General features: G+C 45.3%; 4 protein-coding genes across 8 annotated transcripts in view; 1 reads left to right on the forward strand and 3 right to left on the reverse strand.

Moving 5' to 3' along the window:
* KIF4A (kinesin family member 4A) overlaps positions 1–3664 on the reverse strand; it is a 130012-nt gene extending 126348 nt beyond the window's left edge. Inside the window, exons 1-3 of the mRNA XM_021932678.2 lie at positions 3564–3664; positions 3136–3276; positions 2909–3023 (exon numbers count right to left, since the gene is read on the reverse strand). Of these exons, the coding sequence (XP_021788370.1) occupies positions 2909–3023; positions 3136–3255 (235 nt within the window). The 5' untranslated portion in view covers positions 3256–3276; positions 3564–3664. The remainder of the gene's footprint in view (positions 1–2908; positions 3024–3135; positions 3277–3563) is intronic.
* A 31-nt stretch (positions 3665–3695) lies between these two features.
* On the forward strand, positions 3696–7117 carry PDZD11 (PDZ domain containing 11). Of its 5 annotated transcripts, XM_017954216.3 has the most exons (8): positions 3728–3853; positions 4120–4194; positions 4362–4461; positions 5212–5295; positions 5552–5608; positions 5897–5995; positions 6383–6443; positions 6599–7117. In XM_017954216.3, the coding sequence occupies exons 3-8, from the start codon at positions 4375–4377 to the stop codon at positions 6631–6633; spliced, it is 423 nt and encodes a 140-aa protein (XP_017809705.2). In that variant the 5' UTR covers positions 3728–3853; positions 4120–4194; positions 4362–4374; the 3' UTR covers positions 6634–7117. The 5 variants fall into 5 exon arrangements, with proteins under 5 accessions (XP_003917887.2, XP_017809705.2, XP_017809704.2 ...); XM_003917838.4 differs by lacking the exon at positions 4120–4194 and having other exon boundaries at positions 3696–3853; XM_017954215.3 differs by having other exon boundaries at positions 4120–4461.
* A 1590-nt stretch (positions 7118–8707) lies between these two features.
* Positions 8708–11814, reverse strand: RAB41 (RAB41, member RAS oncogene family). The gene is made up of 8 exons (XM_021933121.2): positions 11691–11814; positions 11120–11175; positions 10856–10909; positions 10337–10442; positions 10086–10197; positions 9667–9760; positions 9388–9451; positions 8708–9128 (listed from the first exon to the last, which is right to left on the reverse strand). The coding sequence occupies exons 1-8, from the start codon at positions 11812–11814 to the stop codon at positions 9067–9069; spliced, it is 672 nt and encodes a 223-aa protein (XP_021788813.2). The 3' UTR covers positions 8708–9066.
* Positions 11815–12267: 453 nt separating this feature from the next.
* Positions 12268–18124, reverse strand: ARR3 (arrestin 3). The gene is made up of 12 exons (XM_021933120.2): positions 17723–18124; positions 17510–17569; positions 17263–17330; positions 16490–16625; positions 16219–16303; positions 15882–15954; positions 15380–15517; positions 13752–13835; positions 13448–13471; positions 13215–13267; positions 12927–12936; positions 12268–12358 (listed from the first exon to the last, which is right to left on the reverse strand). Exons 1-12 carry the CDS (start codon positions 17930–17932, stop codon positions 12268–12270), a joined length of 1032 nt encoding a protein of 343 aa, XP_021788812.1. The 5' UTR covers positions 17933–18124.
* Between the last annotated feature and the right edge of the window lie 4104 nt (positions 18125–22228).

Consider the following 22228-nt stretch of genomic DNA (forward strand, 5'->3'; position numbering starts at 1 on the left):
GCAGTAACATGCTTTGCAGGTTTGTAGCCTAGGAGCAGTAGGCTCAGGTGTATAGGAGGCTATACTATCTAGGTTTGTATACATGCACTCTACGACGTTCATACAATGACAAAACCGCCTAATAATGCACTTCTCAGAAGGTATCCCTGTCATTAACTGATGCATGATTATAACTTGCTACTTAATTGTACGGTAGTAGCTTCTAAAACTATAAGCATGGCACCTAAAAGGAACTACAAATCCAAATTTACTTCAAGGTGAAAAAAATAATGACCTTAGGAAAGTCTGTCGCTTATTAGTGTGGCAGACATGTTGTCAAGGAACACAAAGCAAGCTTTCTCTGTTAAATGATCATCATATTTTTGTCAAAGCTGTTATCTGCTATTTACCAAGATAATTTTGCAGTCTGAAGGAAAAAACCCTTTAAACGTTGAAACAATGTTTTAATCTAAATGAAAACTTTGAAGTTTTGAAAGAACTTGTTGGTCTAAATGAAAGATCATAAGAAGATGCTAAATTGAGATTTTCACTGTAATAGATTGCTGGTAGTAGCTGGCATGACTATGGGGCAAGAGAATAACATTTCATAATTTTCTGCAATACCACAGATATATGTAGATAGCAATAACTTGGGAAACGAGGTTTTAGCAGTTTTTACAAAATATTCAGGGCTCTGTGGTACCAGGAGTTCAGAGTACAAGAGGGTGCTGTTGAGCTGACTATAAAAAATATTGGCTTTGTTTTTGCAACCAAGGGCAATGTTAAGCAAACACATGTATATTGGAATCACTTTCTACTTTATGTTGCCTTTAAAGAACATAATTTAATTCTATCAGTTTCCCAAGTTAAGAATATAAAAGTAGAACTGTGGTGCTCTTACTAAGCTGTGGAGGGATAGCCTGAGGAATCTGACCAGACAGTGAAGGGTCTGAAAACCATATTGTTTCAGGAATGGCTAAAGGAAAGGCGGGGATAATTAAAGAGAAGAGAATTAGATAGAAACATTTAACGGTCTTCCAAATACTGTATCTAAAAAGGAAAAAGATTAACTTTATAGCGGAGAAGCCCAGCAGATTAACACCTTAATCAAATGATCAAAATGAACATCAGTAGTAATAGAATAAATCAAAATCATGTGCTGCCCAATAGGCTTCAGTGAGAAGAAAACAGCACCACTTCTGTGATATTCCTGCTAAAAGATACACAACTTGAATCTAATCATAAGTAAACACCAGACAAAACAATATTGAAAAACGGTTTACAAAATAATTGGCCTGTAATCTTCAAAGTGTCAAAATCATAAAAGTCAAAAAAAGACTAAAGAATGTCAAAATCATAAAAGTCAAAAAAAAGACTAAAGAACTGTTTTAGAATGGAGACTAAACAGGCAGCAAAACTAAATAAAACATGTGATTTTGAACTAGATCTTTTTGCCATAAAATATTTACTGGGACAATTGGTGAAACTTCAATGGGGTTTCAGGAATAGATGGTAGTAATGTAGCAGTGCAAATTTTATTGTTTTGATGGCTGTATTGTGGTAACTTAGAAGAAAGTCCTTTTTTTGTAGGAAATATATACTAAAGTATGGGGGGTATCAGGCCAACAACTCATCTCAAATGGTTCAGGGAAAAAATGTTTTTTATGCTGTTCTTGCAACATTCCATACGTTTGAAATTATTGCATTAATATCTTAAAATTTTGAAACAAAAATTTCAATGTTCCCTGAGCCAATCATTAAACAAAAAAACGTGAAAAAATATGTGAATAGCTGTTGCCTGGAAGAAGGCTTCTAAAGGGATGAACTAACATCACCGGGTAGAACTTATCAGGAAGCAAATTTCACCTCAATATAAAGATCTTTATAACATAATTAGACTAGTCCAAAACCCAAATCTCAACTGGACTACCTGTGAGTCAGTGAGTTCCCTGTCAAAAAATTTTAGACACTGGCAGTTCACCTAACAGATATTGTCAGAATGCATTTTTCTTTGGATGAAAAACAAACTAGATGATATACAAATGTCTCTTTCAACTTTAAGGCACTAGCATGCCATGATTCTACTTCTTTTATATGAACCTCTGTTTTGAATCTTGAATAACCACTGTATTAGAATAATAATTAGACATCTCTCAGGCACTGCTCCCTTCTTTAGAACCCTGCTATGGTCTTCAACAGCATTAAAGACTTAGCTTCCGCAATAAAGATTATTAACTGGTCATAGTATTCAGAGGCTTTAGGAACTCCCCTTTTCCAGCTAAAAGAATTATACTCATTATTCAAGACCTATCTCAAAGTTTTCCCACTCTGTGAAATTCACCGCAAATTCCCCAAGCAGAGTTAGAGTCATCCTTTTGTTTTTCATACCACTTTGTATGAGAGCAGTGCTACTTCTATAGGACTCACTCTGTTGTATATTTTTAACTTGAAAAATTTTTCTTCTAAAAGGTAAGTACAAAAAATTTAAAAATTTTTATATATTCAAAATGATTTATGTAATCATCTACCTCCATTCCTATTCCCTGGACTTTGAATTCCTTCAGGGCCTCGAAGCTATATTGTTTGTCACCTGAATCCCTCAACAAGCTTTGCAGTGCCTGAGCCTCAAGTAGGCTGGCACGCTTATCACCTTCAGCAACCACCACAGAGTTTATAATCTAATGAAGTTCCAGGATAAACACAAACATATACAAGTCAAAGATGAACAGAACCACATAGAGCAAATACAGAATAAAACTAGCTTCAAGGGTAGAGAGACTTTCACAAATGTTATTAGACTAAGGGCTTTTTGAAGGCACGTATCATGATTCATCCGTTCCTGTATTCGCAGCGCCCAAGCACAGTGCTTGGCACATCGTATATGCTCAAGGAATATATATGCTATGATGGAGGAATCAAATCGCCTCACCTTTAAATACACCTTTTATGAGTGGCGCCACTGCTGTATTGAAGACTTCTTCCTGTTCAGTAGAGGGATCAAACACAAAATCGTAGGTGAAGGATTTATCTGTACCAACCACCACCTAGAGAAGGCAAGGGACAAGGCGTAAGGGAAGAAATGAAAGGCAAGACCACACCCCTCGTTACCATTTGGCCCCAGCTGTTCAGACACAGGCTCTGGACTCTACTACGCACCTGAGGCTCCCCAGGCACGAAGGAAAGGCACATCTGGCAGCCTTCGCTAATCTCTTTGGGGACCAGAGGGCGACAACGCAGCGCCACTCTTACAGGAATTCCCTTCACCTCTTCCTTCATGATCCTATCTCAGCACCGTCTCTGCGAGGGGGAAAAAGAAGGCTCGCTGATGAATGTTAGCAGGTCAGCAGGGGTGGGAGGGCGTCCTCCTCGGTTCCGACCCTTCTCAGTGGGAACACTGCCTTGGGAGATTCACTCTCCAGGACTTGGCCAGGGCTGGACCGTCCGTCAGCCCTGCACTCTAAAGAGAGTGCACGCGCGTCTGAAAGGCAAAGAAAAAACTCCAACGGGGACAGCGACAAAGAACCAAAGCCCTAGGGTACCGGGAAGAAACAGGTTCTGAGCTAAGGTGTGCCCCCGTAACTCACCAAACTAAATGTCCCTTCCCCGTTCTCCACGGGTCTCCAGCCGCCCTGTCCCAGACGGAGCTTTAACCGCCAAGTTTCAAATCCGTTCCGGAGACGCCAACCAATTGCAGTGCGGACTGCCGGGGGCGGAGCGCGCACGTCGGCGCGCGCAGGCCGGCGCGGTGGGAAGGGGAGGGTCAGTTTGTTGCACCCTGGCCCGGCCTCTTTTCCACCCTGCGGAGCATCCGCTTCCGGTTCCCAGACTGAATTGGCGGTGAGCGGAGTTTGAGGTCGCTGTGGACTGCCCACTGGTGAGGTGGTGCGGCGTTTACGCGGCCGAGAGCGCGGGACTCAGGCAGAATGTGGGGTGGGGACGTGGGAGGTGGCTGGTCAGGTGAAGGAGGGGTCGATCTGGGGACCCTACCGTTACTAATCGCATCTAGGAAATGTGGGGCGGTGCCTTGCCCCGAGTCCCTGCGGATAGTTAACACTCGCTTGGGCTTCGAAAGTAGATCTTTTTAGACTCGACCCTGATTTCCTCTTCTCCAGGTTTAAGACGGTAACATCTGTTTTGCAGGATTGTTGTGAAAAATGAGGTCCTCTTTCTAGAGTACCTGGCAGGTTGCTTGGCATCCAGAAGATGTTTAGCTAAGTTAAGAGTTTTCTTCTTCCTTCCTGCTCTCCTCCAACCTTAACACCTAGATGTGGGCTGTGCCCGTAGACTGACTGCCTTGGAATGGGTTGGAGCTGCTTTCTGAAACTTGCTGGGCTGCTCTCCCTTTTGAACCACTTTTTGTCTGTTCTGATTCACTCTTCCAGGGCCTTGCCCGAGATGGACAGCCGGATTCCTTATGATGACTACCCGGTGGTTTTCTTGCCTGCCTATGAGAATCCTCCAGCATGGATTCCTCCTCATGAGGTGGGAACCATCTGTATTCCTGAGTAGGAGATTTTTTTCCCCCTGGGCATGAGATGATGCATGAAAGGTAGGATGGCAGGGTTAGAAGGCGACATGGAGAGTGCATCTTAGCACTTGTAGCCAGAAGACCCAGAAGCTGGATTCTGAGCAACAGGACCCATTGGGAACTTCTTTGTGGAAGCCTCCTGCTGGGGTCTATTCACACCAGTTAATTCTGGAAATTTGGAGCCTTCCTTTCCATACTGTTAAGAGGCGAAGGCCAGGCGCGGTAGCTCATGTCTGTAATCCCAGCACTTTGGGAGGCCGAGGCAGGCAGATCACATGAGGCTGGGAGTTCGAGACCAGCCTGACGAACATGGAGAAACTTCGTCTCTACTAAAAATACAAAATTAGTCGGGCGTGGTGGCACATGCTTGTAATCCCAGCTACTAGGGAGGCTGAGGCAGGAGAATCGCTTGAATCTGGGAGGCGGAGGTTGCGGTGAGCCGAGATCAAGCCATTGCACTCCAGCCTGGGCAACAAGAGCAAAACTCCATCTCAAAAAAAAAAAAAAAAAAAAGTGAAGACATGGGGAGCTACTGGGCTGTCCCAATGCTGTCCATCTACTCATTTAGTCAGTGTTATCTGTTCTACTTAAATTAAGTCTATGACCTTTCCTTTTCCTGACTTCAGGGTGATTCATTAGTGATCCAAATGAAGGTAGGTATGAAGTAAGACTGGTAAAATTTCTGGGGTTGCTGTGTCTTGCAGAGGGTGCACCACCCAGACTACAACAATGAGTTGACCCAGTTTCTGCCCCGAACCATCACACTGAAGAAGCCTCCTGGAGCTCAGGTGAACTTATGAAACCTTATTCCAGGCTAGATTCATCCATACCAGAAGTTGGCAGTGTTGGGGGGATGGATTGGAAAGCAGGTGCAGATGTGAGGAAACTTTCCTTCTTGTGGACAGAAAAGCTGAGATAACACTTCTGCAACTTCTGACTTTCCTCTCAGGGACACACAAGCTGAGCTATTGCACGATGATGCTACTAGTTGTTCTTGTGTTTGTGGTCTCTATTGAGCCCCCATTCTGTGCTCTTGTCTTATAGTTGGGATTTAACATCCGAGGAGGAAAGGCCTCCCAGCTAGGCATCTTCATCTCCAAGGTATTTATGCCCAGTAGACAATATGGATAGTTACCTCCCTTTGTTAAATTAACAGATTGCAGAACCCTAATGTCCCAAAGGCTGAGAGGATGACTCAGTGGATTCATAGAAGGGGTATAATGGAGACACCCCCTTTCCCACTTTAAACTTTTCATTTGGCAGGCCATCTGTCTGCATAGATTATCACAGAAAAACAATAGCACCTTACATGTGAATAGCACCGAATTTCACTGACAGTCTTCTGCAATTATCGCATCCCAATCACATGTATTCTCTTTTTACCAACAGGTAATTCCTGACTCTGATGCACATAGAGCAGGACTTCAGGAAGGGGACCAAGTTCTAGCTGTGAATGATGTGGATTTCCAAGATATTGAGCACAGCAAGGTGAGCACAGTACTTGGGCTGTGGTGCTGCAAGAAGCCATCTCAAATAGGACATATTGGACAGGAGTAGCCCAATCTGTAACTTAATAAGAAAGCATTTTGCTGGGCGCTGTGGTACATGCCTGTAATCCCAGCTATTTAGGAGGCTGAGGCGGGAGGATCACGTGAGCCCAGGAATTTAAGACCAGCCCAGGCAACACAGCAAGACCCTGTCTCAAAAAAAAAAAAAAAAAAAAATAGAGAAAGTAAGCACCTCTCCTGGGGAAAGTACCAGAGGGAAGCAGCTATTAGTGATACAGAGGTTGGAGTGGCAAATCCCTTTCCCCATGTTATGATTCTGTCTTGGGTCATATCTCTTCATTTGTACAAGCTACTGTGTTCCTTCCAGGCTGTTGAGATCCTGAAGACAGCTCGTGAAATCAGCATGCGTGTCCGCTTCTTTCCCTATAGTAAGTGCCACTTTTTTCACTTTCCTGACAGGGCCGTAAGTAAGAACTCTTTAAATACTGATAGCTAGAGGCCCTACAAGTTGGGGATAGGGAATCGGGAGCTCAGGTGTGAAGATAACCTGCTCTGTTCCTCCTTTTCTTCTTCTTTCCTTCAGATTACCATCGCCAAAAAGAGAGGACTGTGCACTAGAAAGTTGCAGCCCACAGCCCTTCATGTGGACTCTGCCATGACATGCTAACTAGACTTCAGGAGAGCCACTTCTATTTTCAGCCCCTCCCTGGAATAGTGAGTTGGGAGGATGGGGAGACAGCTAACCAACTGAATTACCCAAACTGTATTGCACTTTTAGTTCCCTAGTTTTCTAGGTGAGCTTCATTCCCTGAAAGGAGGATGATATCTAGGCATAACCTAGCCTGTGAGGAACCTAGTTAGGAAAGACAGCTGACATTTATTGAATACCATGTACTAGTCCCTTACATATGTCATATTTTAATTATAGAAATCAGTAGCAAAAAGAATCTTGGGGATTTTCCATCTGACTTCCCTGACCATCTTATCCCATCCTTGTACTACCAGAGGATTCATACACTTTTCAGACTCCAAAGAGACCCTGTTTTCACCCCTTCCTCCTCCTAGCCTCTCCCCCAAAAAGTAAAACACAATGCTGAAGAAATATTGGTGTGGCTTTTGAATGTTACCAATTGGATGTAAAATGCTATTGAGGGAAGAAAAAGCTCTTCCAAAGAGAGGAGCCACTGGAAGGAACAGAGCAACACTATACCTACCTCGCAGCTACCTATGATGTCTGACCAGAACATTAGGGAGGCCGAGGAACATTAACCACAGTATAACTAAGGAATGGCATAGAGTGAGGGGCACTGAAAGAAACTGCCTGTTCCCCTAGCTTTGAACATTTCTCTGCAGGGGACAGTATTAATATAATTCTCTCTTCTTTCTCATATTCTTTGATCTGGAACATAAACTAAGGAAGGGGCTTAGATGCATTTCTTTTCTGAGGCAGCAGTAAGAAATTGGTTCACAGTTTCCAACTTGTAAGTTGAGTAGTACTAACTGCTGACTTCTCCCTTTTCTTCACCCCAGCCCCAAATAACATTCTGCCATGTTCCTAGATCTTTAGTTACCAATCCACCATTACAGGATTCCTGGTCACGCCTATGCCATCGCCACTGACATGTTCAAAATACCGATTTGGAATTGAAAGTTTTCTAGTGTGAGGCTGGGTGTGGTGGCTTATGCCTGTAATCCCACCACTTTGGGAGGCCAAGGTGGGCGGATAGCTTGAGGCCAGGAGTTCGAGACCAGCCTGGCCAACAAGGTGCAACCCCATCTCTACTAAAAATACAAAAATTAGATGGGCGTGGTAGCACACTGCCTGTAATCCGAGCTACTCGGGAGGCTGAGGCAGGAGGATTGTTTGAACCCTGGAGGTGGAGGTTGCAGTGAGCCAAGATGGTGCCACTGCACTCCAGCCTGGCTGACAGAGTGACTGTCTCAGAGGGAAAAAAAAAAAAAAAGTTTTCTAGTGTGGCGTGGGGTGATGTACCCCTATGATGAAGTCCCAAAATTTGCCTTGAAAGAATCCTGGGGAACTTAAATATATATTTATAGACCCGTCTACTGGACAATGATTCTGTTAGTCTGAGGTGGAATCTGGAAATCTGGATTTTTAAAGACGCAAAGGAAATAAGTAAATAAGTCTTCAAATGTAGGAAACATGGTTCTAAACAGTAGTACTATACTCTATGGGGAAGGTCTGGTTCTTCCTATATATCCCACCCTAGCTCTACTGACATACCTCTTCTAGAGCCTCAGTGCTATTGTTAGGTGGCAACATCCCTTGAGAGCAGAGCTGGAGGTAGGATTAATGTAGCTGTCTCTATGCTTCCTGGGAAATCCTGTTCTATGCTCCTATTTGCTGACCCCCTGCCCCGCATTGGCCACGAAAGAAAGAAAATAGTAGCTTGGTTACTTCCATAAAGGCATGTTGGGTGACTTGGCTGAATGTTGAGGTCCAAGGCTCTCCCTGTGGTTAACAGGTCTTAAAAAATGTATCTAAGAAGTATGAAAAACATGGTAAAAAGTCCCAGCCAGGTGCCATGGGCCTAAGAGGCAAAAACCCTCCTGCCCTAAATTGGTTCTCACTTGAGATACTTGGATTGGTTCTATGTTAGGGCACCAACGTGAGATAATTGCATTGTGGAAATATAGGTATAGTGTGGAGAAAGCACAAGCAGTAACAGCCTTAGGTTAAAGAACCATTTATTGAGGGTGTACGTAAACAACAACAAACAGTGGAGAATGAATTGTATTGGCCTTTGAAGTATGTCAGCTGCTATAGAACTGTATTCTCTACAGATGTCTTTTAGCCATCAGAGAAGGTAAGGTAGAATTCCCAGGTGCTGCAAGAAGCTTCCACCCAGTAGCTGTGAGATGCAGTCGGGAAAAAATGATAGCACTTTCAGGGGTTCTGTTTTTACCCCAAGCCTAGGAATTGGAAGAGAGTAAGTGACCATGTATCATAAAACGAGGTGGGGAGGAGAACTGGCATGGCAACCCCAAATGTAAGAAATCCATCAAATGAGGCAGAGAAAGCCTAAGCTGTCAACGGGAACAATAGCTTCTGTTGCCTGACTCCTCGAAGGATTCCAGTTCGATTTCAACTGCTGAAGTGTGTGTTAAGGAAGCTAATACAGTGAGGTGACTGGAGTCAAATCTCAACACCCAGGGTCAGCTTCTAGGAGATGTAGAAGAGGAATTCTGATCTTACAATCCCTCTCACCTAAAGGCAAACCAACGAACTACTTTGGGCTAAAGTTAGTCCTGTTTTTCCCTTAAGTACCACTCAGGCATCAGCTCAGCAAAGGAAACTTACCTTCTCTACTTGTATACTCCCTACCCCAGCAAAGCTAGGAAAAAGGATACTCCCCTCTTTCGGTGGAGGTAAAGTCCTTGTGGAAAGAAGGGCAGAAACCACATGCCGGAACAGCTGTGCGTGTGTGAATGGTGACCAAAAAAAAAAAGGAAAAAAAAAGGTCAGGTTCAGAGGCTGGAATAATTCAGGGCCTTTGAGATACATGATGGGGAGATGAATCTTGACCCCCACCCCACAAAAGATAAGCCAAGGTTATCCAAAAGAGTAAACAGTGGTGGTAGCTACAGACAGAGTGCAGTTAAAGTATTATAGAAAGAAACAAGTATTACCTTTTTCACGTTGTAACCGGTTTTGGCACTGGTCTCGATAAACATCACATTGAGGTTTCTGGATTTTTCTTCACCCTCTTCGGCAGTGACTTGTCTGGACGAATCAGAAATGATGAAAAGGGCCAGAGTTATTGGATATGGATAGATTCTTCTGAGGTGTAATGATGCTTACCTAGCGCCAGGAACTCTAGAAGGCTTAAACCTATGACCCATCTGATTACAGGGTGGGGACTCTCTCCTATACCCCCCACATATCCTTGTGCCCTGATGGGACGCCCCCCTGTCCTTCCCCTCCTGCAGTGCTGGTAGTGGGCAGAGGAGACTAAGGTAACTCCTCCCCAAGTAAATAGAACACAGTTGACCCTCCCCATAGAGACTGAATTTTAGGTATGCCAGAAGAAATTGTAGTTATACTTTACCTTTTGTTATCCAAATCAATCTTGTTACCCACCAACATGATGACAACATCGTCACCTCTTTCTGCTCGTACATGTTCTACCCACTTATCTGTCTCCTTAAAAGAACTGATGTCTGCAAGAGAATATGTTGCAGAGCGTTGAAACATTTAGGAGAGATTTGGAGAGAACACTTCCTCTCTGCTAATTTTATCAATCTCCCTATCAATCTCTTTATAATCCCCTTTTGAAATAAAACATTGCATAACACCCACTTGTGATGTCATAGACAACCACTGCAATAGTTGAATCACGAATGTAGCTAGGAATTAGGCTGTGAAAGCGCTCCTGGCCAGCTGTGTCCCATAGCTGCAGCTGAACCTGCATAAAACAAATGTTCAGGAAGAAGATGGGGAAAGGTAGAAAAGAAACTAGCCTTTTTAAAAAGCTCAGACCTAATAAAGGCAGAATACAAAAGGTCGGGGAGAGTGGATCCCTGAGAAGTGGCTGCTATAGCCTCAAACCAAGTGGCCTATAGTCCTAGGACAGGTCCAACCAATTTCAATATACTGTTTTGATTCAGGAAGACCCTACAGCACAGCAGATTTAAGGATTCAAGGTCTCTTGGAGTTTATGTTACAGTTGGAGATTAGATGAAGGCAGACAGAACAAGAAACATCATAGGGCTTGGTAATTTGAAGAGGCTTCAGTTTTTTTGATGGTGCTACCCAACTGTGATGAATAGGCCTAAGGGGTTGAAGTGTAGGGTTTGTGGTATGAGAGTTAACACTCACTATTTGGTCCTCCAAGTACATGGTCTTAGACAAGAAGTCAATTCCAACAGTTGCCTGCAAAAGAAAGTGAGAGACACTCCAGCATTCCCTCTATTCCCAATATGAGGCAGTCTTAGAACCCAAAGTGGAGAATGACCCTTCAAGAAGTTGTCCTGGCTCCACTTCCCAATGCTTATAATACATAACTTTGAGGAGGAGAATCTCCAGGTGAGTCCGCCAAGAAGAGCGGCAAAAATGTATCATATGACTTGGTGATGGGCTTACCTGGCAGGCGCAGCCGAAGCTGTTGTACATGAAGCGGGTGATGACGGATGTCTTCCCTACTGTGAGGGAGTTAAGCAGGCCAATCGTTGCCCTCGGTGCCCTTTCTCCCCCCAATGTTTCTTTCTTTCTTTTTTTTTTTTTTTTTTTGAGACAGAGTATTCGTTCTGTCGCCCAGGCTGGAGTGCAGTGGCCGGATCTCAGCTCACTGCAAGCTCTGCCTCCTGGGTTTACGCCATTCTCCTGCCTCAGCCTCCCCAGCAGCTGGGACTACAGGCGCCTGCCACCTCGCCCGGCTAGTTTTTGTATTTTTTTTTTTTTAGTAGAGACGGGGTTTCACTGTGTTAGCCAGGATGGTCTCGATCTCCTGACCTCGTGATCCGCCCATCTCGGCCTCCCAAAGTGCTGGGATTACAGGCTTGAGCCACCGCGCCCGGCCGATGTTTCTATGAGCCCTCCCTCTTCCCACTCCAACCTTTCCCAACAAGGAGGAACTCGGTTCCCCAGAGAATGCCCCACCCCATTTCATACCAATTACACCTCCCTGTCCCCAAAACCCAACCCAGACCCGCACCGCTCGGCTCTCCCAGGAATAAGAGTTTAGATCTGCACAGAGACTGGTATTCGGTTCTTTCGGCAGCCTCCAGGCCAAAGCCTCCGGCCTCCATCCAGGCCTTGTCATGACCAAAGGCAGACATCGCTTCAGGTAGGTGGCAGCCAAAATGGCTTCCGACGCTCAGCCTGCGCCGCCAGACGTCATGCCATACTCTACTGACGTCCGCTGATGGCCATTGGCTTCACACCCAGGCCTGGGCACGGCCACGCCCCCTCGGCCCCCTCCTCACAGCTTGCACTGTGCCTCGTGTTCAGCGCAATCCTATGGCCACTCGAGTGGGGTCATGGGGTGGAGAGAGGGATGGCCACTGACCGTGTCACAGGAAGTTGGGGTCAGCGTAAGGGAAAAGCACGGGCTAAGTGTAGTGTAATCACGGCGAAGGGGTGGAGGTGGGGAAGATTGTTCTCAGCAGTTCCATGATCCTCCAGGAAGAGGAAATAGGCAAGAGATCGCCAGGCACATCTGAACACACTGATTAATTTATTAGAGTGTTACAGTGGGGGCTCCCACACAGACGGGCACCAGAGCGAGGTGCTCAGCTCCCCTCATCTCCCTCGGCCTCCGCAGCCTTCTGGTTCTCCTCCTCGCCTTTCCGCGTAAACTCCTCGATGACTATGTCCTCAGAGCTTGCAGAAGCAGCAGAAGAGAATGGAGGGTTAGGAACCCCTTTCTGGGTGTTCTCCGTGTCCACTCTTTTTTCCTGATCCCAGAAAAGTGATCCCCTCCCTGCTTCCCAGCTAGGCTCCTCGGCCCCCTCTTGGTGCCCCCACTCCTCCATCAGCCACTCTGGCTTGTTTCCTTCCATTCCCGCCCAAATTTCCCAGCACAAAATTCCCCCAGGAGCACTGGAAGAGAAATAAGGATGAGGGGTGGGAAGGAGGGAAGGTATCAAAGAATGAAAGATGAAAGAAGTAAGGGCGAGGGGGTGGGGGAAAAGGAAGAAGAAAAATGGGAAGGGGATGAGGGGGAAGGATGATTCCAACAAGAGCAGAAGGTGGAGGGCGGGGGGGATGCAGAAAGGGAAAGGAGGGCATATGAAAAGCACCGAACTGTGACACGAAGCTAAGCCATATGTTTCCACTGCACACGTATTGAAAGCACCCCAGGGAAGCATTTTCACATTTCCATCATCATAACATGGAGGGTGGCAATGGGAAGAGGGGCATGGGGCTTCCCAGTCTTGTATTCCATTACCTAGCAGCCTCTGTAACAAGCATGGAGAGAGAGGGAAAAAATGGAGCTGAAGCTGATTAGGGGCTCTTCGGTTCCCTGAAGAAGTATCTTTACTTCCCCCTCCCCCTTCCCAATCCTTCGTCTCCAGCACACACGACACACACACTTCCCCTGAAAACCTAGACACCCAGCCTACCTATTGCTATTCCATCCCCAGGCAAACTGCTAGTCTCCAATTCATGAGATCAGAATGGCTTGGACCCCAGTCCTCAGGACAACCGTTCCTGTGAGTTCCACCTGGTCACTCACCTTGAGATGGCTTCGGATGGATCAGGACCAAGGGTAGCTCCACACCAACATCGCTGCAAGGATCCCAAGGTGGAGTTACATCTCCTCTCTCTACAAGCCCAATCCCCGGACCTCCCTCCCTTAGTTTTCCAGTCTTTGGATGCCCTCAGACCCTCCCGAATCAATCATTTTGCTCTCCTTATCCCCTTGTCCTCCTCTTCTTGCCCAAGTCCCCCCACCCCACAGTCTCTCACCTGGCTGTCAGGTCTCCTAGGATGCTGTGGGTAGAATGACACCCAAAATTAGCAGCAGGAAATACAGAAGGGGCAACCTAGTTTCACTAGGGGATGAGGGATCATAAGACCTAATGAGCCAGCCACAGAATGGGTTTCTGGAAGGGAAAGTGACTTGCTCACTGAGCTCACCGGTTTGGGAACCTGGTCTGGGAGAAGGGGTGGGGAATGGTTTGATTGGGTCAATCTAACTGAGAGAAAAACAGAAGCGAAAAACCCTTGACTCCTCAGCCCCTTCCCAGACAGACCCAGAACCCTCACTTACCCACCACAGGACACCATCAGGTTGACTCTGACTTTGTAGGACACCAGGATCCCCAGCAGCTCTTTGTCCATTCCAGGTCTAATACTGGAGGTTGTAGTATTCGTTTTGGGGTGTTTGGGAGCATGAGGAGTAATTCATTCAGTCCCCAGTTTCTTCTCATGCATTCCCATCACCACACCCTATTATGTTTAGTCTTATCGTAGAATATCTCCCAGGCTCTAACCTCTCCTACCCATTGAGACCACATTTCTCTTCCTAACATTCACTTTTACCATGTCACCCTCTGCTCAAGAGCCTACATTTTGAATATAACAACTACTCTGCCTGACTTTCAAGACCCCTAACAACCTTGCCCTATCTAGCCTCTCTAACCTTTTCTGCCCTAACTCCTGGGATACAACCTAAGCAGACCCATCTTCTCTCCGTGATCAGAACATGCCATGTGGATTCCCACCTTCTAGCCTTGGCCCATGCTGTGTCCCTAGTCTAGAATGCTCTCTTTTTTCCTCTGTTGGTATCCAGATCCTTCACATTCTTCAAAATCTAGCTTATTCTACCTCCTCCAGGAAGCCCTCACCAGCTCTCCTGGCTTCTTTTAACTTTGTTGCACTTTTACTCTGAACCACGTGCACTAACATTTAACTGTTGGGTTGTATTTGCATCTCTCTTTGTTCCTCATCTAGGCCATAAATTGACTGAAGGCTGTCTTAAACTTCTTTGTATTCTCCACATTGCTTAGCATAGGAATGAGCATGTAATAGGTGTTCAGTAAAAAACCCACTGAAAAATAAGACACTGAAAGCTGTATGAGCTTGAGAAAATCTCTTCATTGCTCTGGGCTGCTGATCTCTTACATATAAAATAATGCAGTTTGGATGATTTCTAATGGTATTTCTAGCAATAACAGTCTATAGCTACTTGATTGATAAGGGTAGGGAGAGATGGAGGGATTACACTTGACAGATGGTGGCAGGTGGTTTTTGGTGGGAGACACATCTAACACTAGGGCCTCCGAAGGCACAGAACCAAGTGAATGACTTCCTAGAATTCTATTCATTCCTGTTGCATCATTTTCCTTTTTTGCCCTCCTTTTCCTCCATTTCTCATCTCCTAGTCTTCTACTCCATCTTTATCTTTTCTAGAGAGTAGCTTCTGTAGAGATCACAGTATTCAGAGCCGGATGACATGTGATATAATCCTGTCTACGTCTACCACTTAACAGCGATGCCACCTTAAATGAATTCCTTCTTCTCTCTGAGCCTCAGGGTCCTTAAGTGTAAAAGGAAATAAGAACACCTATCCAGGCTACTTTAGTGGGGTTCTCACAAAGATAACATAGTACATAGGTAGGACCTTTGTGAACTGTGAAATCGTATACAACATAAGGATTGCTTTCCTCTCCATGTTTTCCTTTTTTTCTGCCTATGACCTAAGCCTGCCGTTGGTCCCACAGGCATTATTGAGCTTACTGCCGGCCCTTAGGCCTGGAGGAGTCTCTGAACACTGCCCTAGAGACACTTTAAAAAACAGATAGGCTTCACTGAAGATGAAACGTCAGAGCTGTAAATGTAGCATGTAGAATGGTTGAGGGGTGGGAAATGGAGGCTGAGAGTTACATTTGAGCTTACATCGTGCTAGAAGCCAGGTTGGTATCTTCATGCTTAAGTTTGCCATCCAGTGCCAGGCCCCGTTTCTGGCAGCTGGCAGCCAGGATTGGGGTTACTGCAAAGCTCTGGGAGAAGCTGGAATTGGCAGCTACAGTCTCCCTTCAAAAGAAGAACAAGAGAAGAATTTAGGCTGGGCTTGCTGACTAAGCATACTTTTACTCCCAAGAGTATCTTGTACAAGATTATACAAGAACCTACTGGAGTATCCAAGAGAGGTGACATGTTTAACTGTGAAGACTGGGGGGAGTTAGTTCTGGTGGGAAATCCTTATGCCCCTGCCCTCGCTCAGCATCGTGATGGGATTGCTGGGGGTAAGTTGCATCTCCTCCATCTAGTTCTCCTGGGAATCCCTCCCTGGGATCTTCCACCACCCTTTTTCCCCCAACCCCCTCACCTGCTTCCTGGACCTCTTTCCACCACCCCACCCCTTGGCTCTCTGAGCCTAGCCCCAGCACCAGCTCACGTGAATTCCTGAATGAACACAGTCTTGGAGTACTTGTCTAGTGAATACAGGACAACATCTGTGGTCTGGTCAACTGAACAAGCCAGGAAAAGCACATGATTATATCAGTCAGTCATCCTTGAGACCCCAGCTCAGTGTCCTTAGTTGTGACCTTATACATAGGCACACTATACATGATGCAGTAAGACATGCTCATTGACAAAATAAGATACGCATTTTGACAAGCCCATGTTAGAGGGAAAGCCTAGATGAATGCGGACAGGTAAGTGAGGCAGAATTTTGGAAAAACACCTGTGGCTTTGGGACCAGGTGCACAGGGATGGAAAAAGAAACTCACCTGAAATCTTGATTTTTTTGATGACCTTGTTGGTGCAGTTGTTGATGGAAACATTGACAGAGATGGGTTCTCCATGGTAGTGAACCTAAAGCAGGAGGAGGGACCCATGTCAAGGCTGGAGGAAGAATGCACAGATGGAGACCCAGAACCCCTGCTTCCTTAGCACTGTTGTCACCCTGGCTCCCATCTCTGCCTGCCCAAGTAGGAAATCAGTGAAGAAAGGGCATCAGAGGGGTTCTGGGGTGGAAGGCAAAAAGTGGGGGTCACAAACCTCACTGTCCATCCAGGCCTGGAGTTGTAGGGGCTGAGCTGACAGAAGGAAGCGGCGGATGGTCTGGGCTGAGGGGCCAGGGCCTGCCTCTGGTGGTGCAAATTGTACTTTCCGGACAACCAGCCGCACATAGTCTCTGAGCAGAGACCAAGGGATTAGCCAGAGCGTCCTCCTTTCAGACCCACAGACCTCTCCCATGCCACCCCCATAGTCCAATCGTTACTTAAGAATGGGAGCAGAGGAAGGCCTCCCTCAGAGAACTCTTCTAGTCCCTTAATGCAAGTATGTAGACCAAAGGTTAGTAAACTGTGGCCCACTGGCCAAATCTGGCCTGATGCCTGTTTGCCTATGGCCCACAAGCTGAGAATGGTTATATTACATTTGTAAATGGTTGAAACAAATCAAAGAACAATGCTATTTTATGACATGTGGACATTACATGAAATTCAAATTTCAGTGTTCATAAGTAAAGTTCTATTGGACACACAGCCACACTCATTCATTTCTATACTATCTGTGACTGCGTTTGCACTACAACAGCAGAGTTGAGTACATGCAACAGAGAAATACTGTTTTTTTTGGCCCATTACAGAAAAGTTCGCTGACCCCTGCCCTAGATCAAAGAAGATAAGTCAGAGGGGGCTCAGAACCGGGCATCACTGGTGGCGACGATGCTGTGGAGGTTAGAAGTGGGGCTATTTCTGTCATGAGAGCAGGATCTGTTGCCTGGCAGAGGCTGGAGGCAGGGATTTTTGGGGACAACCAAAGAATACCTCTTGGAGACTGTCTCCTCCGGGTTTTCAGCGCAGAAACTCTTCACTTCAAAGTCAATCCCACAGGGCTGTAAAAGGACAAGGGCAAAGAGAGCTAATTTCCAGTGCTGTCCTCCCTTCCTCATGGGCCTATAAGAAAATGCCTGACCTCTTTCCTTAGCTGTCCATTTCTCCAGTCTTGACTATCCCACTGTTCCTCTTCCCTGGCACTACCATCTATCCTTCTTTCTTAGAACCTAGTCCTCACCTTTCCTGAATCTTCAGGACCTGGCTGCAGTGTCACAGAACAGGGCAGGTTGGTCACCATCTAGGGGACAAAAAGGAGATCAGAAAAGAAGTAGAAAAGAAAAGAATACAAACAAATGCAAAAGAAATAGGGAACCCTCTCCCTTGTCCTTCTTGAGCTTCCTCTCTTAATCTTCCCTGGAGACCTTGCCTGCCCAGGGCTTGGGGTCAGTACCTGCAGGGTAAAGGGGTAGGCATTGTCCCCTAGCTTGTGCAGCAGTCGCTCCTGTAGAACTGTGAGGGGCCCCTTAGGGCTGCTGGATTCAGCTGGGACCACTTGCAGGGTCTGCACATACAGATCTTTTCGGAATGTCAGACCAATCACTTCCAAGTCATCACGGCCATAGCGAAAGGCACATGTCAACATGACAAACACTGCAGGCATAGGAAGAAGAGAGTGGCCTGTCAGGCCTGAGTGGGAAGGGGAATCTTAACTGAGTCAAGAAGACACAGACAGGTTATGTAATATGATCGAAGGCTGGCCGGGCGCGATGGCTCACGCCTGTAATCCCAGCACTTTGGGAGGCCGAGGCAGGTGGATCACAAGGTCAGGAGATCGAGACCATCCTGGCTAACACAGTGAAACCCCATCTCTACTAAAAAAAAAAAAAAAAAATACAAAAAATTAGCCGGGCGTGGTGGCAGGCGTCTGTAGTCCCAGCTACTCGGGAGGCTGAGGCAGGATAATGGCATGAGCCCAGGAGGCGGAGCTTGCAGTGAGCCAAGATCGCGTCGTCACTGCCCTCTCCAGCCTGGGCGACAGAGCAAGACTCTGTCTCAAAAAAAAAAAAAAAAAAAAAAAGATCGAAGGCTATGGCCACAAAGAAAAAGATTATTAATACATTTGACTGCAGTAAGATTTACGTTAAAAGTCTTTATAAACAAAGTCTTCTTTATGTTCAAAGTCTAAAAACAAAGAAAAAATGGAAAGCCTGGGAGAAAATCTTTGCAACACATATAACACACTGAAGTTTAGCGTCCAAAATATGTAAGGACTCCCACACATCAACAATAATAATGTACCAGTATAAAAGTGTGCAAAGAATGTGAAGAGGCCCTTGCAGAAGTGTGCAAAGAATGTGAAGGAATGGCCAATAACATATGAAAACATATTTAGTCTCATTAGTAATCAGATAAACGCAAATCAAAACCACAACGAGATCAGATTTCACATCAGATTGTCAAAAAATGTTAAATCTGACAACACTACGTGTTAATGAAGATGTGGAGCAAAAGGAGTTCTTACATACTGCTGGTGGGAGTATTAATGCAACCAGTTTGGAAAACTATTTGGGATTATCCAGTAAAATTAAATCTGCTCGTAGTGTATGACCTAATAAGTTGACTTTAAAGGAGCTTTTGTTCATGTTTACAAAGAGATACATATGATAATGACCATCGCATCAATGTTTGTCAGAACATAAAACTGGAGATAATCTAAAAATCTATCAACAGGAGAATTGGTAAAAAAAATGTATGGTATATTCACATAATGGAATACTAAACCAAGGTTGAAATAAATGAACTAGAACTTCAAAGAATGCCCTATGGTTTGTATGTGGCCTCTCCATAATTCAGGAGTTGAAAGTTGATGGCCATTGTGATGGTATTAAGATGGCCATTAAGAGGTGATTAGATCATGGGGCTTCTTTGTTCATGAATTCCTTTATGAACGGGATTAAGACCCTTATAAAGGAGACCTTTTGCCCTTCCACCTTCCACCATGTAAGGACACAATGTTTCTCCCCTCTGGAGGATGCAGTAATAAGGCACCATCTTGGAAGCAGAGAGCAGCTGTCATCAGACAACAGAACCTGCTAGAGCCTTGATCTTGGACTTCCTAGCTTTCAGAATTGTGAGAAAATAAATTTCTGTTCTTTATAAATTACCTAGTCTCAGGTATTTTGCTGTAGCAGCACAAACAGACTAAGACCTGTGTCAACATGGTTAAATCTCAAAATCTATTGAACGAGGCTGGGCGCGGTAGCTCACGCCTGTAATCCCAGCAATTTGGGAGGCCTAGGTGGGCAGATCGCTTGAGAACAGGAGTTCGAGACCAGCCTGACCAACATGGTGAAAACCCATCTCTACTAAAACACAAAAATTAGCCGGGCATGGTGGCATACACCTGTAATTCCAGCTACTCAGGAGGCTGAGGCAGGAGAATTGCTTGAACCCGGGAGGTGGAGGTTGCAGTGAGCTGAGATTGCACCATTGCCCTCCAGCAGGGGTGACAGAGTGAGACTCTGTCTCAAAAAAAAAAAAAAAAAAAAAAGCTACTGAACAAAATATCTAGCTGCAGAATGATAGGTACAGTATGTTACCGGTTATATAAAGTTTAAAAGCATGATGATGACAATATCAAAGTTGATCATAGACACGTAAATATGGAGTAGAAGTATGGAGCCATCAAGAGAATAATAACCACCAAATTTAGGATAGTCGTTATCTGGGGAGGGAGGAGAGAAGGAGGAGAAGCAGTGAGTAGGGAGGGAGGAAGGCAAACTGGATCAGGGAAGGACACACAGGAGACTTTAGTTTGTTTCTGATATTCTTTTTTTTTTTTGAGACGGAGTCTCGCGCTGTGTCACCCAGACTGGAGTGCAGTGGCGCGATCTCGGCTCACTGCAAGCTCCGCCTCCCAGGTTCACGCCATTCTCCTGCCTCAGCCTCCGAGTAGCTGGGACTACAGGCGCCCGCCACCACGCCCGGCTAGTTTTTTGTATTTTTAGTAGAGACGGGGTTTCACCGTGTTAGCCAGGATGGTCTCGATCTCCTGACCTCGTGATCCACCCGCCTCGGCCTCCCAAAGTGCTGGGATTACAGGCTTGAGCCACCGCGCCCGGCCTGTTTCTGTTATTCTTTTTAAAGCTTGGTGATGAGTACAGGGTATTCATTACGTAATTCTCTATGCCTGAAATATTTTATCATGAAAAAGAGAAACAATAATATTTAGGGCCAGAATACCTGGACCTGAATAGGACTTGCACAAATCTCTTGATTTCTCTGGGTCTCAGTTATTACACCTGTCAATAATAGGACTGCTCTAGTAACTCTACATATGCTATTTAGACCTCGAAACAACCCTCTGAAGTATTATTATCTCCACTTTACAGGCAAAGAAAGTGAGCTTGGAGCTGTTAAGCAATGATTCAGGATTTCAACCCAGGCCTGTCTGACTCCAAAGCTCAGGTTCATAGGTGCTCAACTTAACTCATAGGATGGTTGTGAGGAGTTGATGTATTAGAAATCCCTTTGGAGGCTGGGCACAGTGGCTCACACCTGTAATCCCAGCACTTTGGGAGGCTGAGGTGGGCGGATAGCCTGAGGTCAGGAGTTCGAGTCCAGCCTAGCCCACATGGTGAAACCCTGTCTTTACTAAAAACACAAAAATTAACCGGGCGTGGTGGTGGCCACCTGTAATCCCAGCTACTCGGGAGGCTGAGGCAGGAGAATCGCTTGAACCTGGGAGGTGGAGGTTGCTGTGAGATGACATCACACCACTGCACTCCAGCCTGGGCAACAGAGTGAGTCTCCGTCTCAAAAAAAAAAAAAAAAAAAAAAAAAAAAGGAATCCCTTTGGAAACTTCAAAATAATTATAGATGTGGATGAAGATGATGATGATGATACTGACAGAAATGGAAGAGTTATAATTGAACTCATACTTTGTAACTGGTATCTAAGATTTGAAAGAAATCAAGTGAGAGGCAGATAGAAAGCATCTGAAATGCACTAATGGAATGTAGAATGGAGTAGAGAGGGATACCTGTCCAAGTACAGGGTGACAGAGGTTGAGGCGAGGAAAGATATAGAACAGGAATGTGTAACCTTACTTCTATCAGGGGTTCTGACCCAAAGAAAAAAAAAAAACTGCCAACAGCAGCACTTGAGTAGAAAGCAACTTATTTTAGTATTTTTAAGAACTCAAAACATCAAACACCGGATTATTTGCTTTTAAAATTGAGAATGAGGAAAATGAACCTATATTCAAAAGATACAGCAAAGCCTGAAAGTATTGATAATATCGGTGTTTATAAGGACTGGGGCAATATGGGAAGCCTCATGCACTGCAGGAGTGAGATTTAATTGGTATAAGCGTTTTAGAGGGCAATTTGACAATGGGTATAGAAAGCTTTAAAAATGTGTGAATGAGGCCGGGCGCGGTGGCTCAAGCCTGTAATCCCAGCACTTTGGGAGGCCGAGACCGGGCGGATCACGAGGTCAGGAGATCGAGACCATCCTGGCTAACACGGTGAAACCCCGTCTCTACTAAAAAATACAAAAAACTAGCCGGGCGAGGTGGCAGGCGCCTGTAGTCCCAGCTACCCGTGAGGCTGAGGCAGGAGAATGGCGTAAACCCGGGAGGCGGAGCTTGCAGTGAGCTGAGATCCGGCCACTGCACTCCAGCCTGGGCAACAGAGCAAGACTCCGTTTCAAAAAAAAAAAAAAATGTGTGAATGCCTTTTGGCCGTTAATTCCTCTTCTAGGCATTTAGCCTAAAGAAATAATTGAACAAGTGAGAAAAAGATGTGCATTGCAGGGCATCGTGGTATCCCCATACAATATAGTACTAGGCAACTTAAAAAGTTATAGATTTGTATATATTGACACAGGTTTAAAAGATTATAAAATATTATTTGTAGTATAGCATTTTAGTTAAAATTTTGATGTTTGCACAGA

Source organism: Papio anubis, chromosome X (assembly GCF_008728515.1).
Source record: "Papio anubis isolate 15944 chromosome X, Panubis1.0, whole genome shotgun sequence".
Classification (NCBI taxonomy): domain Eukaryota; kingdom Metazoa; phylum Chordata; class Mammalia; order Primates; family Cercopithecidae; genus Papio; species Papio anubis.